General features: G+C 43.8%; 1 protein-coding gene across 1 annotated transcript in view; it reads left to right on the top strand.

The window, feature by feature from the left end:
- The window catches only part of LOC143934165 (synaptotagmin-1-like), a 381736-nt gene that overhangs the window by 301702 nt on the left and 56967 nt on the right, over positions 1-23067 (top strand). The window contains exon 4 of the mRNA XM_077457544.1: positions 11574-11693. Within this exon, the coding sequence (XP_077313670.1) occupies positions 11574-11693 (120 nt within the window). The remainder of the gene's footprint in view (positions 1-11573; positions 11694-23067) is intronic.

The raw sequence follows: 23067 nt of genomic DNA, 5'->3' as shown, positions 1-23067 counted from the left end.
CTGCTTCTCCTGAGTATGGGGATACCACATATGTGGGACTTTTTGGGAGCCTAGCCGCGTACGGGGCCCTGAAAACCAAGCACCGCCTTCAGGCTTTCTAAGGGCGTTACAGTTTTGAAGGCCATAAAATGCCAAGATGGCACAAACCCCCCCCAAATGACCCCATTTTGGAAAGTAGACACCCCTAAATTTAGGGGTACACTAGTGAGACTAGGTAATAAATGGCGGGTTCCCTGAAACTATAAAAAAATAACTAACCAACCAGCGTCACCTGTAACAGTTATATGGTGATCACTGGTGAAAGGGTTAACTAGGGGGCAATTAGGGGGCTTTATGCGGTAGTATATGGGGGTCCCTGGCGCTATAAAAAGCTGCAGCGAACCTAAATACCTACCTGCCTAACTAGCGTCACCTGTGACACTAATACAGTGATCAGAAAAACGATCGCTTATTAGGCTGGGTTCACACTGGAGCGATGCGGGAACGCCACGAATGCGCGGCGGGTTCCCGCATCGCATGCCTCCCGGCGGCAGTTCACACTGCCCTATGCGAACTGCTGGGAGTGTCAGTGAAATGTTACTGACACCCCCAGATCAGTTCGCATATCGCAGTGCGATCTGCAAACTCGGATCGCATGGTGTGAACACCCATGCGATCCGATTCTGCTGCGGGCCAAAAAAAGGGTCCCGTGCGAATTTGCGGCGGGTGCGGCGAATGGCTGAACTCGAATCGCACAGAGATCGGATGTGATTTGCACTGCAGTGCGGTGCGAATCACATCCGTTCTCATAAACCGCTGCAATGTGAACCCAGCCTTAGTGACACTGGCGACGGGGGGTGATCACGGGGTTAAACCTTTATTGGGGGGGTTAGGGGAGTACCTTAGAACTAAAGGGGGCTAACCCTAACTGCCCTAACAGTTATTAGTCACAAATGACACCCGCCGGGTGATCAGGGGGTTAAACCTTTATTAGGTAATAAATGGCGGGTGCCCTGAAACTATAAAAAAATAACTAACCAACCAGCGTCACCTGTAACAGTTATATGGTGATCACTGGTGAAAGGGTTAACTAGGGGGCAATCAGGGGGCTTTATGCGGTAGTATATGGGGGTCCCTGGCGCTATAAAAAGCTGCGGCGAACCTAAATACCTACCTGCCTAACTAGCGTCACCTGTGACACTAATACGGCGATCAGAAAAATGATTGCTTATTAGGCTGGGTTCACACTGGAGCGATGCGGAAACGCCGCGAATCCGCGGCGGGTTCCCGCATCGCATGCCTCCCGGCGGCAGTTCACACTGCCCTATGCGAACTGATGGGAGTGTCAGTGAAATGTTACTGACACCCCCAGATCAGTTCGCATATCGCAGTGCGATCTGCAAACTCGGATCGCATGGTGTGAACACCCATGCGATCCGATTCTGCTGCGGGCCAAAAAAAGGGTCCCGTGCGAATTTGCGGCGGGTGCGGCAGGTGTGGCGGGTGCGGCGGGTGCGGTGAATGGCTGAACTCGAATCGCACAGAGATCGGATGTGATTTGCACTGCAGTGCGGTGCGAATCACATTCGTTCTCATAAACCGCTGCAATGTGAACCCAGCCTTAGTGACACTGGCGACGGGGGGTGATCACGGGGTTAAATCTTTATTGGGGGGGTTAGGGGGGTACATTAGAACTAAAGGGGGCTAACTCTAACTGCCCTAACAGTTATTACAGTCACAAATGACACCAATGCAAAAAAAAAAAAAAAAAAAAAAAAAATGACATTGGTGTCACTGTGACTGGGGGGCAGGGGTAATTGGGGGGGTTATCGGGGGGTAAAGGGGGGGTGTGAGTGTGCCTGGCATGTTCTACTGTGTGTGTAGAGTGTTGGTGCAACTTACTGATCCGCTCTCCTCCGTGTCGGAACGAAAAATACCGACACGGAGGAGAGAATACATCACTTCCTCTCCTGTGTTTACATTACAGGAGAGGAAGTGATGTCACCGGGGATTTCTATTCGTCGGGAGCGATCGCGAGGGGGTGGCCATGAATGAATGGCCGTCCCCTCGTCCGGGATCGCTCCCGAACGAATACCGACCGCCGCAGGCACCGGGCGGGGGCCCGATCGGGCCCCCGACCCGCGGGAGGCAAGGGACGTACATGTATGTCCTTATGCCTGCCCGTGCCATTGTACCGACGTACATCGGCGTGCGGCGGTCGGCAACTGGTTAAGGGAAACAAGGATTGGTGATAAATCAGTGGAGGAGATGCCCTTTTCCCATATTAACTCTTACAGGAGAGAATTTCCCTTCCTAGGGGTAGATTTCCTCTCACCTCCTGTTGTCTTCTTCGGTTTGTAAGTAGGAGTCGTTTGTAAGGCGGATTTTTAAAAATAGGGGCCCGCCTGTGTATACTATATGGCCTGCCCTATACACTCTGCGGAAAATTGGGTCTTAGGTGTTGGTGGTACCAGAAGACTGTAAGCCCTCACAGTTACTCTTGGTGGGTGCTGGAACGGGCCCTGCTACGAAATATTATATCAAGAATTGTAATTACATACCCCTGTTAAACAAGGGCAGAAAATCGGGCCTTAGGTGGTGGTGGTGGTGGCACAACACTGTAAAGCCTCACAGATACATTTGTTGAGCACAGGAACAGGCCTTCTGTGAAATATTAGATCAAAAATTGTAATCTGGTAATGGTATCTGTCTTTACTTAATTGCAAAATAAAAGGAGATGTTCCACTAATTCCTGCTGTCTCAGACAAGTAACTTTAGCTCCAGAACAGTGTAGATACTATTAGACAGGAGATCAGTCTGCAGCTTTCCTCTTGGCAGCTCTCATAGATTCCAGCCTGCTCTTCACTCATGATGGGGACAAGGGAGATGTAGATGCAGGTGCAGTATGGAATGGGGCATCACAAGGTATGCTGAACTGTGATCCCCACCTGTGACTGGGTGCACAGATTCTGACCAATGATCTCCCTGCGTGAGAGAGAGGCAGAGCCGCCTGCACTGCTGGAATGTACTAGAGCTGGGCCGGGTAGGTAAGATGTGAGGAAGCTTTTTGGGAGGGGGGGGGGGGGGGAGATGACAGATGACGGCTGTGGAGGGAGATGTGGATAGCCTATGAAAGAGCTAAACCCTGCACTCTGCATGTAGCCACTCCTCAACCCTGCACTCTGTACACAGCGCACAGCTGAACTCTGCACTGTGCATAGGGCACCCCTGAAACTGCACTCTCTGTACATAGCACACCTCTGAACTCTTATTTATTACCCCCCATACTTATTTGCCTCCCACTGTAATTTGGCCACACCTACTGTTTGCTGCAGTTTGGCAGGGGGCATGGTTCAACTGCTGCACCTGTCCCTGAGAAAAAAAGCCCTGGATAAATTTATATAGTCTTACAATTATAATAGGCCCTTTGATGTCAACCATAATGCTGATGTGGCCCATGATGAAATTGAGTTTGACACCCCTGCTTTAAAGTACATCTCATCTATCATGCCTCACTCGTTTATGTTTCTATCACCACCAGAGTATCACCTTCATGCTGTGTTAGTCAGTAATCCAACAACAGTATTGGACACAAGAGTGAAAAGTGTGGATGATGTATGAGGATAGGTTACACATCCATACTCTTTTATAGACTTTATTGTGCGGAAATCAGGAGGGGGTGGATAGTTGGGGCTCCCACCGACCTGGTAAAAATAATGCAGGAGGAGGTACTGGTAAAAAATACTTGTCTTTTAAGGGAAGGTTATTTTTTTGCCATCAAGCCTGATTTCACTTGCATCAATACTGCGCCTATTGAAGGTAGGCCATTTGTGCAGGATGGTGGTAATCTACCCAAGCACCTACTTCTACTCATTTGTTGTTTAAACACTTAAAGAGGAAGTAAACCCTGATGGGTTTACTTCCTCTTTGTCTCCCTGCAAAGATAAAGCATAATGGGCTACTATGCATCCAATAGTAGCCCATTATGTGTCACTTACCTGGCACAGGAGCCAGCGATGTCACCGCTGTCCCCTGTAGTCCGGAGCATCCATCTTCTTCCGAGTATCGCTGCTCTGGCCACTCACAGCGCCGGAGCAGTGATGATGTCACTCCCGCGCATGCGCATGGGAGCTGCCACTAACGACATATTGTCATTAGCAGTGGCATGCTGCTAACGGTGATAGTGCACCTGCGCGCCTCTGTCTACGGCGCATGCACCATAGACAGCTGTCACTGTCTTTTCACTGTCCGGTGGAGGAGTGGTAAACACACCGCTCTTTAACCACTCCAAAGAAGCTGCTGGCAGGACTTTTCCCTGACGTCCTGCCAGCGCACCGCTGTGGGCTTTCACACTACAGACAACGGTGCAGCTTTTTTTGGGCGGATTGCAGGCGCTATTTCTACGCCAATAGCCCTGGTGTGAAAGGGGTCTTAACATATTGTTACATAGTGAGTCATTTTAATAATGTCATGTTTCTCATGCATGTATGGAATATATTGATGACGTGTATATATATATATATATATATATATAACATATTGGTGATATTGTATGTACTGTGCCTGCACTAGGCAGCAAAAGCAGCTATGGGCTAGTAACCTAGCAACTAGAGTAGCCTTGGGCAAACGTGTGAGAAGCGAGTTCTGAAGGCACAGAATGAGTGGGACAGTATGCAATACTCCGTCTTTGACATGTAACATCTTATCATTTATGAATCAAGCTACAATTCTCTACTGAATCTGCATTATAATCCTTAAAATGGTATTAAATTATTAAATCGATAAGCAAACATTTATTAAATTTCAGTTTACCAATTCTTAGATGTGATGGTTCCATTAGCTTTCTTTTTTGGGCTTTCTTTATTTTCACCTGGTGATCCTGCCAGTAAATCTGTTGTTTTTCGACAGAACAAGCAGTTAGAGGGATGAGACAAATCATTGACCACTGACATAGGTTCTCACAATGGTCAGATTTTATTTATGTAAAACCTTTATCTCAAAATGGACAAAACAAGGTTCGCTTCAATTTTGCTTTAACGCTGTTTAAGCTGCACTTTTCGACCACCAGCAGGGCGCTTTTAACTCCAAAGAAGGGGTTAAAAACACCGGTGTTGCGGCATTTCCGAAGCGCTTTTCAGGCGCTTTGGAAGCGCTGCCCATTCATTTAAATGGGCAGAGCGATTTGGGAGAGCTCTCAAACCGCCCCACAGATGCTGCTTGCAGGACTTTTCCTAAGGTCCCACAAGCACATCGCCCCAGTGTGAAAAGACACACTTGAAATGAATGGGAGGTGGTTTTCAGGTGCTATTTAGAGGTTATTTCGAGCACTAAAATGCCTGAAAACTGCCTCAGTGAGAAAGGGGTCTAATACAGGAGGTGCGTTACTGGCCAGATCACCAGGTGAAAGCAGAGGAGAAAAGAATAATGTAGCCAACACATCATATTTGTAAGCTGCAATATATTATATTTTTGGTTTTGAGTTTAATCCTGCTTTAACTCACTGCTTCTGTTTTCTATTTTCTGTTTGCCTTGCTGTGCAAAAATTTCCAAAATGGGAAAGGTTAGGAATATGACAAAGTATCTTAGTTGGCGGTATATGCAACAGAGGAGGGTGGAGGGTGTCAAGGCAGGCAGTATTTGCAGGAAAGGATTTTCACAGTGGCAAAGTGAAAGTAGAATTTATAATATATATATATATATATATATATACAGGGCTTGACAAATTTGCTTGGAATCTAGGAGCCAGCTTAAAAAGTTAGGAGCCAGGTCGGTAACGGCGATCCGGACCTGTCCCTGGCCTGACATGGAGACGAGTGAGGGGAAGATAGCGCCGCAGCCTCCCCCCCCCCCCCTTTTTTTTTTCCTTAATTAAAATAATTTTTTTTTTTTTACTTTTTACAAAAAAAAAAAAAAATGATATATATATATATATATATATATATAATTAAATTAATTAATAATATATATATATAATATAATGAGAAGCCATTTACCAGCCACCACACTCACCGTTGGGCAAAAGGCGCCAGATGACGCCCGCAATCATTTCCTTCTCTTCACTTTGGGAAGGAAATGGGCGGGCAGTGAAAAACAGGCAGGGGAGCTTCACTCCATTAGGAATTAGCATTATTGGAATAGGGTGTAATTTCTACATCCACCACAAGATGGCGCCAGACTACCGAAAGATTTTAGAAGGCCGCAAAGCCGCGGCCTCAATTACTGGCCGGCGCGGCCCGATGCAATTGCGCGGCGGAGTTCGGGGTCCAAATGGAGACGGGATACCCCAGCAGCGTTGCCCCAGTCGCCAGGACACGAATTCTAGGCGCAAATGCGACCAGGCGCCCGGGGTTTGTCGAGCCCTGTATATATATATATATATATATATATATATATATATATATATATATATATATATATATATATATATATATATATATATACATATATATGTGTATATATATATATGTATATATGTGTGTGTAGCGGCCATAACCCGTTGCAGGGCGGCATTGACTTAATGGGCTCCGGCCGGGTCTGAGACTCAGGAACAGACGGATCCCTACCCCCAACCAGACGGGTCTACCAGGGACCATTAACAGAAACATGTTGTGGGATGTGGAACAACCCGTGACAGGGGCCCCTCATGGGGCCACCCCTGTCCTGGAACCAGACCCCACGGGTCTCACGAACACCTCTCCCTCACCATGTGACCCACACCGCTTAAGTACCTCCTTCCCAGACTCCTCAGCGGGCCCACTGATTGCCTCAGAGAAGGCCGATACCCAAACATCCAACCAGACATGAGCAGGCAGAACTTCTAAACACAGCCTGGCCAGACTGGTGTTGAGGCCCACCTACATAATCAACCCTCAGAACCTTTATTGTTCTGAGACAAAAACTAAATTTACATGCGTATGACATTTTGTCCAAAATCTCATCCGCTACACATCCCCCCAGCCATTTAGACGATGTCCCCATCGTCCAGGTAACAACCAGGGTAAAAATCCTATGCAACAACAAACAAAAAAACTAGTAGCACCTGAGTTCTTAATTTAGGTGTTGGGGAAGGGAAAGAAAGGGAAACATGTTTAAACATCAACACTTATCACAATGACACATTGAATACTGTATGCATACCACCCAGCTAACTATCTAAGCCCACTCGGACTCCTCCGATGACCTCGATAGCCGATCTCGATGCATCCTGAAAAAGAAACATAAAGCAAAAACCAATACTGTACACTCTAAGTTTTTGAAGGGCAAAATTCCGGTGTTGTCACAGTGGAATTTCCTCCTTCACAAGCATGTGAAATATCTTTCCTAACACACTGTAATCACTGGTGAAAAGAAAAGTCTCTGTGCACTACCACTATTTTCTGCTAACTCATGCCACCTAGTGGTCAGAGCCGCTGTAACTGCAAGTCCTTTAACAAGTGAACACATTGGGCCAAAAGCATGAAGAAGTTGACATGCGTTTTGCTGTAGAACTACCTGTCTAACACACAGAGTCTTTGTGGATTGCAGAAACACTGAAAATTTTAAAAGACACAAGGAAACTCTTCTCCTTTTCTTTCTGCAGACTTTTTGAAACTTGACTCCAAGAACAGCTCACCAATAGAACCTTGGGTCAGGTAAAGTCAGATCTTTCCCTTGAGCATCAACGGTAGTGATGAAGTAAATGGCGCTCTCTTTATCCGGTCAGCATATTATGATTTTATCACTGTAGATGTGCCGACCGTAGCTCCAGTGTAACAAACAGCCTTGAAATTTGTCATAAAGCTCTGGTGAAAAGGCCATTTTCCGAAGTGACTTTGGTACCTTAAGGTAGTTCCAAACATCATCTTCGTACCAAGCCTTGCGATTTTCATCAATCACAGTCATGACATCCCTGGGGACATAGGGAAACTCCAACCCATACTCGGCAGCCACCCTTTTGTGTAACAGTCTCTGTGACCTTGCGAGTTTTGGCAGCCCATGAGCATTTCCCTCTCCAGACGGTATGCAGGAGTTTGGGGACCACTGCACCAGCACGGCAGAGCCCCTTTTCAGTGTGGACAGTTTCACAGGCTTTGGGAGAGTCACACTCACCGTGACAGGAACCGCCACGTTCAACACTCCATTCCTGGAGGTCAACTCTAACCAGTCTGTAACATTTGCACAAGTGGCAGCCACACGATCTCCCCCTGCCCACAACAGTTCTTCGGACAGTACCCCAAATATGTCCCCATCTTCTAGATCCGACAGTGTCTCTAGCTCTGAATCTCTGTATTCCTCTGCCAGTAAATAATTAGACAAGGATGTACTCACGGTCAGACTTTATCCGCAACAACCTTCTTCCGCCGATTGGATCCAGCTGGACTCGGTGGCGGAACTTTACGTGGCTTCCTGGAAGATTTTGTGCGCTTTACTGTTTCCAATGGAGGCATGGTGACTTCCGAAAGAATGGTAGAAGCAGTATCCATCTGCTCCTAAGTGGTCTCCTCTGCAGTCTCCGCGATGGATGTAATAGCATCTCTCTCAGTTATGCTCACTTGGTACTAAGGGACTCATTGTATGTATATTGTGGCAGGTCAGGCCCATGCCACTGTTTAAAATAGTGGTTTACACCAGTTTTTGGAAAAAGCAGGTACACAAATGGCACAGATGTGTGTTGGCTTTATATGAGAGCCAGAATTAGAGCTCAAAGCCCCACCCTCCTTAGGGGGTCAATGTGTGAAGGGAACAGTAATAGGTGCTCATATGCACTGTGGTGTGCAGGTCAGGACAGACCAAGGCCCGAGCCTGGGAGAGAGTCCATGAGGGAGAAAGTAGCAGAGAGGTCTGCCAGAAAAGACGCAGAGCTAAGGTACAACATCTGTGCACAAACACTGGGACGTGTTTGATGGTCAGGAGGACCAAAAGGTACTAATGGTCAGGAAGACCAATAGGTACTAATCGGAGCTGTAAAGCTGCCAAGAGAGCCAGAAGGCTGAATGCTATGTTTTGTTTGTATTGATGGTGAGAACCCCCTGCGTGGGAAGACATACCTGTATGTTATTTTAAATAAAAGTGGGTAGGAAAGCCCTGAAGACTATTTTTGGCATGTTTCGGCACCAATACCGAGCTACAAAACCCCACTTTGTCACTATATATATATATATATATATATACATATATTTAGGAAGGCCAGTATGGTGGCCTGGATTTATGGAAGGAGCCCGGGGTGTATTTAAAGTATACCTGTGGTCTTTGTCGGTTCCAGTTAGTGATACCTCATGTCTCCAGGCTGGCTCTTCCCAGTTCACCTCATGCTTACCAGTCAGTGCATTCGATTCCAGTGTGTTACGGCATCTCCGTTCATAGTCTTCCTCAGCGGGTCTCGCTTTCTATTTCAGTTAGGATTCAAACCTTTTTCATATTTTACGCAAGTTGCGATTTGTTTCGTGCCCTATCCCGCATTCTTTTCGTAGTTAGCCAGGTCAGTGCATTCGTAAGTTCCCCCTGGTTTGTTCGTCACCTCATCTGCGAACATACAATTAATTTGTAGACCTGGGCCGCTGAGTCGCTGTCAGTTATTGCCTGACATTACTCGGCACAGGCGTCACTGGTTACAGGTTTCATAGTCTATGGGGTTGGAGCCAGCAGATTGCACAGGTTCTGTGGCTCATTGAGGTGGTAATTAGCCCACCTGGTGCCTTGTCTGCATCCGATTAGCCTCGGGGCTGGGTGGTTGGTATTTGTTCGATTTGGAGGGGGGATGTAGCAGCTGTAAGACCCATACCCACTGTGCGACTTTGTTGTCTGATTTCCTTGGGTTTACCGGAGCCATGTAGTGCAGGGGCCTGCCCAATTTGCATACAAATTGAGGGCCTCAAGGTTGGCCTCAAGTGGCATGGTTTTGTTGAATCTGGGGAGGGGATCGACAGAAGAAGAGGAAGTAAACCTTGATGGGTTTTACTTCCTCTTTATTCCCCTGTAAAGTAAAAGCATAATGGGCTAGTATGCATCGCATACTAAGTGGCCCATTATGGGCCACTTACCTGCAAACAAAGCCCTCAATGTCCCCAATGTCCCCGCTAGTGGCCGCGTCCATCTCCACCCCTCTTCTAGCACGCGGGAGCCAACGGTCATGGCATGGGCCCTATAGAAACTGCACGATCGTGCCCTTTCTTTAGTGAGCATGCGCCGATTTTGTCGGTGCAATCGGGTATGGTAAATATCTCCTAAACCGTGCCCTATTATAGGCTTACCTGTAGGTAAAAGTGGTCTGTAAGGGTTTACAACCACTTTAAACTGTATACAGCTTCAGCTACATACAGTATACAGTACTGTGTTCTGATAGTGGTACGGGGATTTCCCATCCTGTTCCTAAACAAAGTTGAGTTGGCTGAACACTGCTCAACACACTCACAGGAAGCTTTGTATTTTATCAAGACATACAAGGCTTCGTCTGAATAGTTAAGGGGGAGAGTCAGGTAGATGACAAGTTGGAAAATGTATGGCAAATCTGCCACAATTTCCTATAATGTGACAAAATAATGTTCAATGTATCACATTTGTTACATGAAGTGTGTCATTATAATAAATCACTTGCACATCTGTGACAGATTTATGAACTGTGCACAAATGGAGCAACTGGCGTACCTTTTGATAAATACCCCCATTGCACTTATTCAGTAGTCATTCATTTATACTGCATTTTTAATCTCTAATCAGGGCATTTTTTCTCTGCAAGATGCAAAGTAGTATATTGTTTATCACATACTATTGATATAAAACATATAAGGTGTCTGTCAAATGTTTAATTAGCTGCATTAACTGCAGCTTAACTGCAGCTTTAATTAACTGCATCCCCAATCTACAATAACCAAAGCCAACAAAAACTGGAGTTTTAAGGTACAAATTATATATATACCAATTTTATATATTCTTTTTTTTTTATATATTCTTTATACCTATATATATATTTTATACCAATCATGTCACATCTATTTTATTAATATTGATTAAAGTCTACGTGCAGCCTAAATTACAAGCTGAAAAATCAGCAAAAGAGACATAACTTACTAAGGGTAATAATTATTCCAAAGGAGTCAGGGTCATTCTTGCAGATGGAATTAAGTGGAGTATCCATATGACATAGAGGAAATGCAATTCTTGAGTTGTATCAGATTTCAGAGCAATTGCCTTTCTTTGTAAATTTAATTATTTTTTGTCCTCTTCAATTTTGTTTTTACCAGTGTATAGTGCTGTTCATAATGTTTACTCTCCTTGGTAACTCTTTCTCTTTGTTTTCCACCCATCATTTCCAAGTACCGTATCTTTTTTCTTGTCTACCTTTGTCTCATATAACCAGACAAATTAGAATTATTTTTGGAAGGCAGTTGGGATTATTCATTAAATCATAACAAAGTAGCTGTAACCTATAGCAACCAGGTAGAAATTGCCTTCCACTAATCTGACTAATCTACCATGTAAATACGTTTTTTTTTACCTGATTTGCATCAAGATATCCACAGCTTGGGAAGCATGTTTATGTAGGTACTGCCACTATCGACTGTTACCTCTCTGTATAATAAAACAGTTAAATAATGCAATTATATTTTTCTGTGCAGGTGCAGCCAGATGTGGAGGATTTGGATCCATCTCTGTTAGGAGAAGGCAAAGAAGAGAAGCCTGAGGAGAAACTCGGAAAGCTGCAGTATTCCTTGGATTATGATTTCCAAAATGGGCAGGTATGTGCAAAATGTTTTTACAGTATGGCATGCTGAGCAGAACTATCTGCCCCATGATGATCAGCCCCAGCAGGCTAAAACAAGATGGTACACTGGTCAGTATTTTGGTAAAACAAAGCTGAGTAATGCTTTAAGATCCTCAAGGTCGGTATAGTCAACACTAATACTAATATTTTGCACAATGTAGTTAATCTAGTGATTGACATGTAAACATGCTGGGGGTGAGCAAGCATAAAGGTGACCTTATCAGCATTGTCCAGACTGGGCCAGGTCTAAACTAAGCTGTATTAGTTAACTGTAATGTACCTGTACCTGTAGGTACAATGAATATCTCCTAAACGTGCACTGTTTAGGAGATATTCTAGTGAGCATCAGCTGGTGACGTCACCGGTGCATGCGCTCTGAAGGAACGGCATAACCATGCCGTTCCTTCAGAGCTGTGTGCTGTGGCCGAGACTTAGGTGACGTAATCATGGCTCAGCCAATTAAGCATCCGCAGCCGTGAGCTGGGAAGGAGGTCCAGGTGAAGATGGAAGCCTCTAGATCGGTAAGTATTTCTTAATGTGTTAGTATGCAGTGCATACAAGCACATTATGATATTACATTTTAGGAGGAACCTTTTTTTTCTTCCAAGAGTTTACTACCACTACAACTTAAACTAAAACTTAAAGTATTGACATTAAAAAATGCCACTTGATCATAATCCCTTTTCTCATTTTTGGAGAGGGATATTTGCATGCATTTCTTAGAAGCCATAGCCTTGAGCTTTCCTGCTTGCACCATGTACTACACACGTTACTTCTGTGGAGGTTCATATTCTGACCAGGACCACCAGAGTTTACAGGAAGGGATTTGAAAGATGCTGGGCATCATTCAGCACACTAGATTGGTGATATCATGTGGCAAAGAAGAAGTACTGTGGCAGCTTTGGCAGTTTCTTAGGGCTCATGTACACAGGGCAGTTGAAAACCGTTTCTGAATGCTGTAAACTTGGCAGCTGTTAACTGTCCATTTTACAGCTTTTACATACAGAGTTTAGCAGGGGTTATGAGCATCTGAGGTTAAAAGCGTTTTTTAAAGATACCCTCCGGAGACCCTCCCAGATGTCAAAAATGCATGAAAAGCAAGTAAATTATTAACAATTTCAGCCATTCTGCGAGAGAAGAGAGAAAATCAGAGAGAACAGTCTGCTTGTAGATAGCTGTCTTATTTTTTGTGTTTTCACTATGGATCTCATCATGAGCATGTGTGAGAAATTCTCCTGATGTTGCTGTTGCTGAGGCTGCGAAGAAGTAGAAAATTGCATGAGAAGACTAGAGTTCATCGCTACTAGACTCATCCATTGATGCAGGCAATAGCATGTGGTGAAATTTGTGTTTTTTCTATGTTCAAAAATTATCAGAAATGGTTTCCCCTTTAAAAATGCTTATAAACGCATTTATACCATGGTTAAAAGCATTTGACATTTGAAATGCCAGTAAACTACAGTCCTGAACATGATTTTTCTGCTTTCAATAAAATGCAATAAACCATACAAACCACAAATATAAAAATACATTAGGACAAAATATGTGACAAAGTTTTGGCCTTTAGCTGGGACGTCCATGAGGAAGTGGCCATGTTCTTGCTTCTTTTTTAAACCGTTGGTGTTATGTTGTTATATTTTGAATGTATTCTCAGAAGCAGGCACAAACTTATGTTAACTGTTGCAGTCAGTCCAGTTCCCAAGCAAGGGAAGGGTGAGCTTTGCAAAATATCTGAATATGTCTTAAAGCGGAGGTCCACCCTAAAGTGGACCTTCCGCTCATTGGAATCCTCCCCCCCTCCGGCGCCACAATTGGCACCTTTCAGGGGGGAGGGGGGTGCAGGTACCTGTACAGTACAGGTATCTGCACCCACTTCCGGGATAGCTCTCTGCGGAAAGGGGCGTAGATTACGACCCTTTCCGAAAGTCCCCCGCTGCCTGCTGGGAAACACATGGATCCCAGAGGCAGCGGGTCCATCCTTATTGCGCAGCGCGACTCGCGCATGCGCAGTAGGGAACCGGGAAATGAAGCCGAAAGGCTCCACTTCCTGATTCCCATACCCAAGATGGCGGCGGCAGCACCCAAGAGACGATCGAGAGATCGGCTTCGGGTGCTGACATCGCGGGCGCGCTGGGCGGGTAAGTGTCCTTATTTTAAAAGTCAGCAGCTGCAGTATTTGTAGCTGCTGGCTTTTAAAAAAAAAAAACGGCGGAACTCCCGGCGGACTCCCGCTTTAAGGCTGATAAACTGAAGCTGATATGTCAGGCATATAAAACATGTACATATATTTATTTATATATATATATATATATATATATATATATATATATATATATATATTGGAATAGACATTTCATGATACTCTTAATCTTATCTATTACAGTAGTAAAATTTGTCTTCGAAAACCATGCCAAGTAAATTGTAAGAAGCTGGGCTAATCGAAAGAAATCTAAACGCTGCTTTAAAGTGGTTGTAAACCCTTACAAACCACTTTGTAGTTCCAAGAAATATCTCCTAAACCTATACGGTTTAGGAGATATTTGCCGGAAGACAGGCACTGAGCGCGGCATCTTCAATGACAGAGATGCCGCGCGTGTCGGCTCCCGTGCGCATGCGCGGGAGTGACGTCATCGCGGCTTAGCCGAATGACAGCGGAGGAGCTGCGAGACCCCACCGAGAAGATGGATGCGCCGGACTGCATGGGACAGCGGTGACTTCGCTGGCTCCTGTGCCAGGTAAGTGGCACATAATGGACTACTATGTGATGCATAGTAGTCCATTATGCTTTGCCTTTGCAGGGAATGAAAGAGGAAGTAAACCCATTAGGGTTTACTTCCTCTTTAATATCAGCTTTCGTGAGTAGCGCAGCCTTCCCAAATTCCCTGATATGGCAAACAGCTTCTTCAAATGTACAGTATGAGACGGATGCTAGGTCTTCATTTATTTGTCATTTAATGATGCACCTATCGGGAAGGATAAATGATGTATTAGGCCAAATTAGTTGTGATCCTTTTTTGGGATAATTCCTAATGGAGATACTATAAACTTTTTAAATGGAGGGAAATTGAATGGTCCCTCTATTCTACCCTCTTTAATTTATTTATCAAATTTTTCTTTAACAATGTGTGGAAATTATAATACTGATTTAAAATTATGAACCAATTTGCATCCTATACCTTTGAAAACTGGCAAAGGAAAACTGGAGAAACTTTAAATTAAAAACTTGGCTGTCTCTTGGTCTGGATAAATTTCCATCCATTGCTGCATGTTTTGTAGGTTCACCGGTGTGCAAGCTTTTTGAATAGTTATCTCTTTGCCCGTGTGTGTTGGTATTCCTTTTAAAACATTTGAGCAATGAGTGGGGGCCTGAGCAGTGCGAGCACTCATGCTTGTTATTGCATGACCCCCCCCCCCCCCCCCCACCATTTGCACTGATTCTCATTAAATGTAAAATAGTAACCCCTTTTTATAATGGGACACTAAGCCAATTTTTGCGGCACTATAAGGTTTAGCCATAAATCTATATCTTTATTACCCCATTTCAAAAATGAAATATGGACAATTTTTGTCTAAAATACTCATCGTACTGGTACCAGCCTAAACCACCAAAGCTTTTATATGCTTCAAGCACATGCTCAAGGTGTTGAAAAAGACTGCTACGGTATTCTGGGTGTTTTTCTTCTAACACACTGGCATAAACGCTAAATGTCTGCACCCAATTATGAAAAGACCTTGCCACGAGTCTACGCCTATCTTCTTCAGATTTATCCTCAGATTTTTTGTCAGGCTTGTTAATAAACTCTTTTGCTGAGGGCAGTAAGGACAAAATGTCAATGAACTGCCCTTTCCATATTTTTTCTTTTACCTGAACATACAGATGATACCCGAATGGTGACATTTCAAGAATTATTAATATTAATTTCACCTCGGAAACTATTAATGTTATTGGTGTTAATTGCTGAAATAGAAGAAGTGTTATTAGTATTAGAAACATTTCCACAACTATTCCCGGATTCATTAACCCATACGTTACAGTAATTAACATTATCATTGTTATGTGTGTTAATGCTGTCATTAAAGCGGAGTTCCACCCAAAAATTGAACTTCCGCTTTAAGCTCTCCTCGCCCCCTTACATGCCACATTTGGCATGTCATTTTTTTAGGGGGGAGTGGGGGGCTTCGTTAGAAGGGGGACTTCCTGTCCCACTTCCTCCTTCCACCCAGGGACCGCCAAGGCGACTCCTCCTTTCGCCTTAGGCGGCGCCTCCCTCTAGGCAATCTCCTGGGACACGCAACAGGTCCCAGGAGATCGCCTATCCACTCGACTCGCACATGCGCCGTGAAGCCAAAAGTTGTCATGGCTGAGTGCCCAGAGTGGCAATGGAGGCGCCGGCGAAGAGGAGGGGGAGAGGAGCGACACCCCGTTCGGCCGCATCGCTGGACCGTGGAAGAGGTAAGTATCTGTTTATTAAAAGTCAGCAACTACACTTTTTGTAGCTGCTGACTTTTAATAAGCCTGGAACTCCACTTTAAGCCTATTAATAGAAACCATTATATTATTTAAAACCTGTGCCAACTCACCCTGACCACTAGATGACACTGTTGCATTAGCTTGCCTAGGAGAACTCAGCAGCTGCTGCTCTCTTAAAGCCTCCAGTGGTCACAGTAGGTATCACTTGCTCTTGTGTATGAGGTAATCTTGACTGATTGTCGCTCTGTGTGGAAGCTACTGCCTCCTCAGCCATCACAGTGGATTCTGATACCTGAGCCCGCCTTCCTCTGTTCTTGGGAGGTGAAGGCGATAGTGTTCTCCTCCTCCTCTTCTCTCTGAGGCTGGTTCTTCTGGTCCCCACACTGGAAGCCACGTCTTCTGGCGGTGCCATGTCTGGTTCCCTTGGGTCTGAGGTGGGGGGGACGCTATAGTGGGCAGCACTGATTTTGCTGCCGAGGACATGGGCTGCGAGTTACAGGTCTGCCTCTTCCATTAATTAAGCCAGGTACCTCTGCCACTGCCGGTCCTTCCTCTTCAGGCACCTGCTCCCGCCATACGTCCTCTTCTTCCCCCAACTCCAGGCATCTTCTCAGTCATTCTTCACCTCCTCTGTCCCCTGCTCGCTCCAGCACTCGGCACATTAGAGTCTTCATGATCAGGACAGCCATCACACAAAATATAATAGCTCAATTGAGCTGAGCTTGTTGCTGTAATCTTATCAGCTGTGAGGAGATTCCCACGGAGGACCCCTTTATATAACCTTGTCACACTTCTAGAATGTTCCCACTGGTCATGTAAGCTTTTGAACCTTCCTGGTTGGATCAATGACTTTCCCTATCTATACTCCAGTGTTACCTGACCCTATTTTTCCGCCTGACCTACTGTACATTTTTCTTAAAGTGACATGACTTTTTTTCATAAATAAATATTATATCTGTCCGGGGGGGAGCCACATGCCCATGCTGTTCGGGTCATATTCTTTAGCCCTCTCAGTCCAATCTAGGAGGGAGGATCAAGTGATACGAAAGGGTAAAAAAAAACTATGATGGATGGACTAATGAAGAAAATGAAAGTACAGTTGTTATGCAGAAGCAGTATAGGCTTCTCTGAAGAGAAACGTTTTCAGGGATCGCCTAAAGGTGGATAGATTTGGAGACAGTCTGACAAATTTGGGAGCGTTATTTTTTTAGTTTTTTTTTTCACTGTATAAGCAATAGCTTTAGCTGTCATGAATGGGCTTCCCATTCGTGAACAGCTTGCTTTTGATTGTGATCTATGATTGGCTAAGCTAATCACATGGTACAGGTCAGGTAGCCAGGTACTATGTGATTGCTTTGGTCCAATCACAGATCACAACAGTAAGCAAGCTGTTCATGAATGGAAAGCCAGAGGTTATGTTTTTTTACATACTGATCACTGTTGGTAACACAGTGGTCACAGGAGAGGCAAACTGCATGCCCACTTATAAATCAAAGCAGGCTCAATCATGTATATATATATATACACGACTGAGCCTGCCTATCCTTTCTCACCATAGTATATCTGCAGGAGTGGGGCGGCAAGTAGGTAAATATTAACTACTTAAGCCCCGGACCATTTGGCTGGCCAAAGACTTTTTGTGATTTGGCACTGCGTCGTTTTAACTGACAATTGCGCGGTCCTGCGACGTAGCTCCCAATTTTCTTTTGGCGCTATAAACAAAACAAAAAAAGAGCGACAATTTTGAAAAAAACACATAATTTTTACGTTTTTGCTATAATAAATATCCCACAAAAATATATAAATAAAACAATATTTTAACTCCGTTTAGGCCGATACATATCCTTCTACATATTTTTGGTAAAAAAAAAACACAATAAGAGCATATTGATTGGTTTATACAAAAGTTATAGTATCTACATGTAGCACTAACCCCCGAAGGAGCTGCTGGTTATTTTTGGGCTTACCGTTACCCTGCGTTCTCCTTGTTGCACGTCTAGGGTATGTCCCGTGGTAGATGGCCCAGTAACTTGAGACTGACAATAGATCCTCTTGAATGGACTTTATTTGCAAAACTCAGACAATTGAACAGTCTTTCAACTTGGGATCAGAGGGTTGGAAGGGAAATTCAGGTACTCTTAGTATCAAAGTCAAAAACACATTGAAGAACTTGCTTACTTTGATTGCATCCAGAGAATAGCCACTTGAAGCTGGATGATCACTCAGGTTGGACAGTCCCTCTCTCACAAGGCCTAGCAGCCAACTTGGTGCTTACTCAGGAACAAGTCTCTGCCACAGACGTTGTTGTAGAAATGTACAAGATAATGTCTCTGCCACAGACGTTGTTGTAGAAATGTAGGAAACTAAGCTTTAGAACACTTGTGGGATACCTGGATCTTTCAGGCTGCTTGGCGATATCCACAAGATGAGATTATCTTGGTTACTTCAGCCCTTCCAGGCTCTTGCCAAGAAAACCAACCCGTACGTGGTGTTCTTCTGAAGAGTCCTCCCCTGGAATGCTGAAAGTACACTGTGTCTCTCCCGAACCGGAGACGGCACCCAACCACCTCAGAATACTCCTTTAGGGATGCCCACAAGGCATACATCCGAGGGATCTTGATAGCCTGGGGTGCGAAAAAAAAAAGATCGAAATACTAAGGAACAAAAACTAAGAGAAGAAATCTTTGTAATAGAACAACTACACAAAAAAGGTACCCCTGATAGAAATTCCTTGCAAAGATTAAGAAATAAAAGAGAAGAACTAAATGAGTTAATGGAACAGGAAACAAACAGAATCTTTAGGCAACTAGCTAAAGAAAGATATCAGGAAGGTAATAAACCTACTAAACACCTAGCAAAAATCCTTCAAAAGAAAAAAGCTATAAACTATATTGAAAGAATACAAACAGAACATGGAGATATGACATATACAACTAAAGAAATAGCAGAAACATTTAGAACCTACTATAAACGTTTATACGCAGTAAAAAAAAAGAAAAGGAAGTAGGAGAAAAAAATAAAATAAAAAGAAAAATAGATGAATACCTAAATAAAGCAGGTTTGCCTAAGATTACTGAAAATGAAAAAGGAAATCTAGAAAGCCCCATCACGGAGGAGGAAATAAATAAAGCCATAAAAGACTCAGCCCCAGGGAAAAGCCCCGGACCCGATGGATTTACAATAAATTACTATAAAAAGTTTAAAGATATCCTGACCCCAAGATTGTGTAAATATATGAACGGCCTAGGGCTAAATTATGAAATGAGTAAAGAGGCATTAACTGCCTCAATAACTGTGATCCAAAAAGAAGGAAAGGACAAGATGATCTGCTCTAGCTACCGACCTATATCACTACAAAACGTAGATACTAAGCTGTTTGCTAAAATACTAGCAAGTAGACTGAAAACTCTGATGAACCATCTGGTCCACCCGGACCAAGTCGGGTTTGTAACAGGGAGGGAAGGTAAAGACAATGGGGTGAGAACCCTCCTGTTGATAACTCAATGGGAGGAACTAGATGCCCCGGTCTTACTACTGTCGACGGACGCTCAAAAAGCCTTCGACAGGGTGGACTGGGGATTTATGTTTTTAACACTGGAAAAAATGGGCATAGGACCTAGAATGATCCAGTGGATTAAAACGCTCTATTTCCACCCGACTGCAACCATAAAGATTAACGGAACATCTTCCCTGCCTTTTGAGATGGAAAATGGGACTAGACGGTGCTGCCCATTATCGCCCCTTTTATTTATATTATCGTTAGAGCCTCTCCTCTCCACGATTCGAAACAACCCTGGAATTACAGGAATTAAAGTGGGAAAAGAAACACATAAACTTGCAGCTTTCGCAGATGACGTATTGTTTTACATAAGTAACCCTAGGGATACTCTACCCAAACTGAACAAAGCTCTAGAACATTATGGGGAAATGTCGAATTTTAAAATAAATCAAACAAAATCCGAGATATTGAATATTAATCTTAGGAAACAAGAGATACAGCAGATCCAAAATGAATGTAAATTTACATGGAGAGGAAACTTGAAATATTTAGGAATAAAACTGGCCAATTCGTACGAAAAAATTTACCAATTAAACTACATCCCATTATTAAACGAAATCAAAAATGAACTTAAACGACTTTCCAAAAGACCACTTTCTTGGCTGGGGCGAATACACACACTGAAGATGGTTATTCTCCCTAAGATTATATATAAATTCCAGATGATGCCGATCGAAATCCCTGCTGGCTATTTTTCAAAGTTAAAATCATTATTACTTAACTTTATATGGAAAAATAGAAAATCCATGATCTCTTTTTCAGTATTAAAACAGGAGAAGAAGCGAGGAGGACTAGCTGTCCCTGACTTGCTGAATTATTATAAGGCAATAGTGTTGTCCAGAATTGTAGATTGGGTGCGAGAGAAAGGTAAAGAGAAAAGGTGGGTTAACTTAGAATTTAAATATAGTGGGACACATTTAGGAAAAATAGTGTGGAATCCTCCAAAATATAGGGTTTTAGAAGGGAGCACAAATGAGATGACACGGATAGCACTAAAAGTTTGGAATGAGGTGTATAAAAAATTAAATGGACACTATAACTCACCGCTTATTGCATTGAAAGAGAACGAATTATTTCCACCGGGGATAAAAGAAATAGGTGGTAATTGGATAAAAAATGAAAATATACAAATAAAAGACATTATGAAAGGAGGTAAACTTATAACACGAGGTGAATTAGAGCACAAGGACTTAATGTTAATGGACGGGTGGCGTTACCTCCAGCTAACTCATTTTATTGGCAGTTTACCACAACCAGTAAGATCGGATAATGAGCTGACGCAATTGGAGCGACTCTGTACAACAAATAATCCGAAAGGAATCATTTCAAGGATGTACGGACTGCTGATGACGTTGGGAGAGCTGGAGGTCCCGCCATACATTAGAAAATGGGAAAATGATCTAGGTACACAATGTGACCAGGACACAATAAGCAAAATAATGAGATTAACACATAGTTCGGCAAAAGATAGTAAAACAGCTGAGATGAACTATAAATGCCTTACCAGATGGTACTATACTCCAGATAGGATGGCAAAATTTCAGCAGGGAAGATCAGCGGAATGCTGGCAAGGTTGTAAAATCAAAGGCACGATGGCACATTTATGGTGGACATGCCCAAAAATTCTATCTTACTGGGGGAAAATCTTACAAAAAATAAGAGAGATAACTAAAATAAAGTTGAAAACAGATCCCTGGATTATATTGTTCCACGCCACAAAGAGTAATATAAGACAATATCAAGAAACCATAATCCCACACCTCCTTAATGCAGCGAAAAAATTAATCCCTAAAAAATGGCAGGAAAAGGAAACCCCATCGATGTGGGAGTGGGTGGATGCGGTCGAAGCGACATATAAGATGGAAAAACTAATTGGTGGAGAGGATATCGAAAGAGAAGCTGTAGAAATAAAATGGAAATGCTGGAGGGATTTTTAAAAAAAACTGGAGCTATGTAGAATATTTAAGACCATAATCCATATAAGAGGAGGAATAAAAGGAGGAAGAAAAAAAACACTGACAGATAACTAGGGAATTGGGTGGGGGGGGGGGGGGGGGAGGGGATGGGGAAAAATAATAAAGAGTTATGAGGAATAAATGATTTGTATTTTTCTATTAAAAAAAAAAAAAAGAAAAGAATTTTCTATTTTCCGATGATAATGTGAAAAAATATTTATTATGCCACAATGATGTGAATAAATGAGGAGACAATATTGAACGGAAAGTTGATTTATGTCTCAATAGAGAAATTCGCTGATGTGTGCAAAAAAAAAAAAAAAAAAGAATCCTCCTTTAGTTTCTGTGCCTTGGGCTAGCCAGCTCCAAGGCATTAAAGTCGGGTGAATCCGCACCCCAGGCCATAGCCTTCCTGGGGGCTGGTCAGGAGGACCAGGACCATGTAATCAGCACATCATACTGGACCGGAACCCTGAACCACATGACATCTGTATCTTATGTACCCTCTCCCAGAAGCACAGCGAGAGCGCGACTCCCACTGGGCGGGCTCCGAGAGAGAGTAAATTAAGCGCCTGACCAGACCACAGTTCCATGCCTGCCAGAAGAGACAGTGCCCCCTGTGGCCAGGCTGAACATCTCACAGTCCAGTCAGACTGATGCTAAGGGCCAATTTAGATAATTACACCCAAACCAAACTGCAGTTTAGGCAACTTTAATTTTAGAAAAACCGCATAGCGCGTGCTCTTCAGGAGCCGCCTCTACATACAAAATAAGGGATAGTTTTATGGCATTTTTATTAATAATTCGTTTTTTCTAGTAATGGCGGCAATCAGCGATTTTTGTCATGACTGCAACGTTATGGCGGACACGTCGGACAATTTTGACACGTTTGTGGGACCACTGGCATTAATACAGCGATCAGTGTGATTAAAATTGCATTGATTACTGTAAAAATATCACTGGCAGTGAAAGAGTTAACACTAAGGGGGCAGGGGAGGGGTTAATATGTATCCTAGTTTGTGTTCTAACTGAAGGGGGATGGGACTTTGCAGGTAAACTAACGGATCACTGTCCATACTCTGTATGAACAGACGATCTGTCAGTTCACTGCTTAGAGAACTGGAAACTGTGTTTACACACACAGCTGCCGGTTCTCCATGTGCCCCGAGCGACCGCGGGGGCCCGACGATGATCGAGACTGCCAGGCACTCGCATTGGCTCAAGGAGCGAGTGGGGGGCACGCGCCTCCGGCAGTGTGCAATCGCCCCCCAGTGGCTGTTTATGCTACCGATGTAGCATAACGGTGATTCGCGCAGCCGAGCCATGCTGCCGCAGTATAACTGCAGCGGCTGGTCGGCATGCG

Source organism: Lithobates pipiens, unplaced genomic scaffold (assembly GCF_037356315.1).
Source record: "Lithobates pipiens isolate NorthernLeopardFrog02 unplaced genomic scaffold, aLitPip1_a1.2 Scaffold_27, whole genome shotgun sequence".
Classification (NCBI taxonomy): Eukaryota; Metazoa; Chordata; class Amphibia; order Anura; family Ranidae; genus Lithobates; species Lithobates pipiens.
Note: the sequence above shows the minus strand (reverse complement) of the source record. Positions and strands in the feature narration are given on the sequence as shown.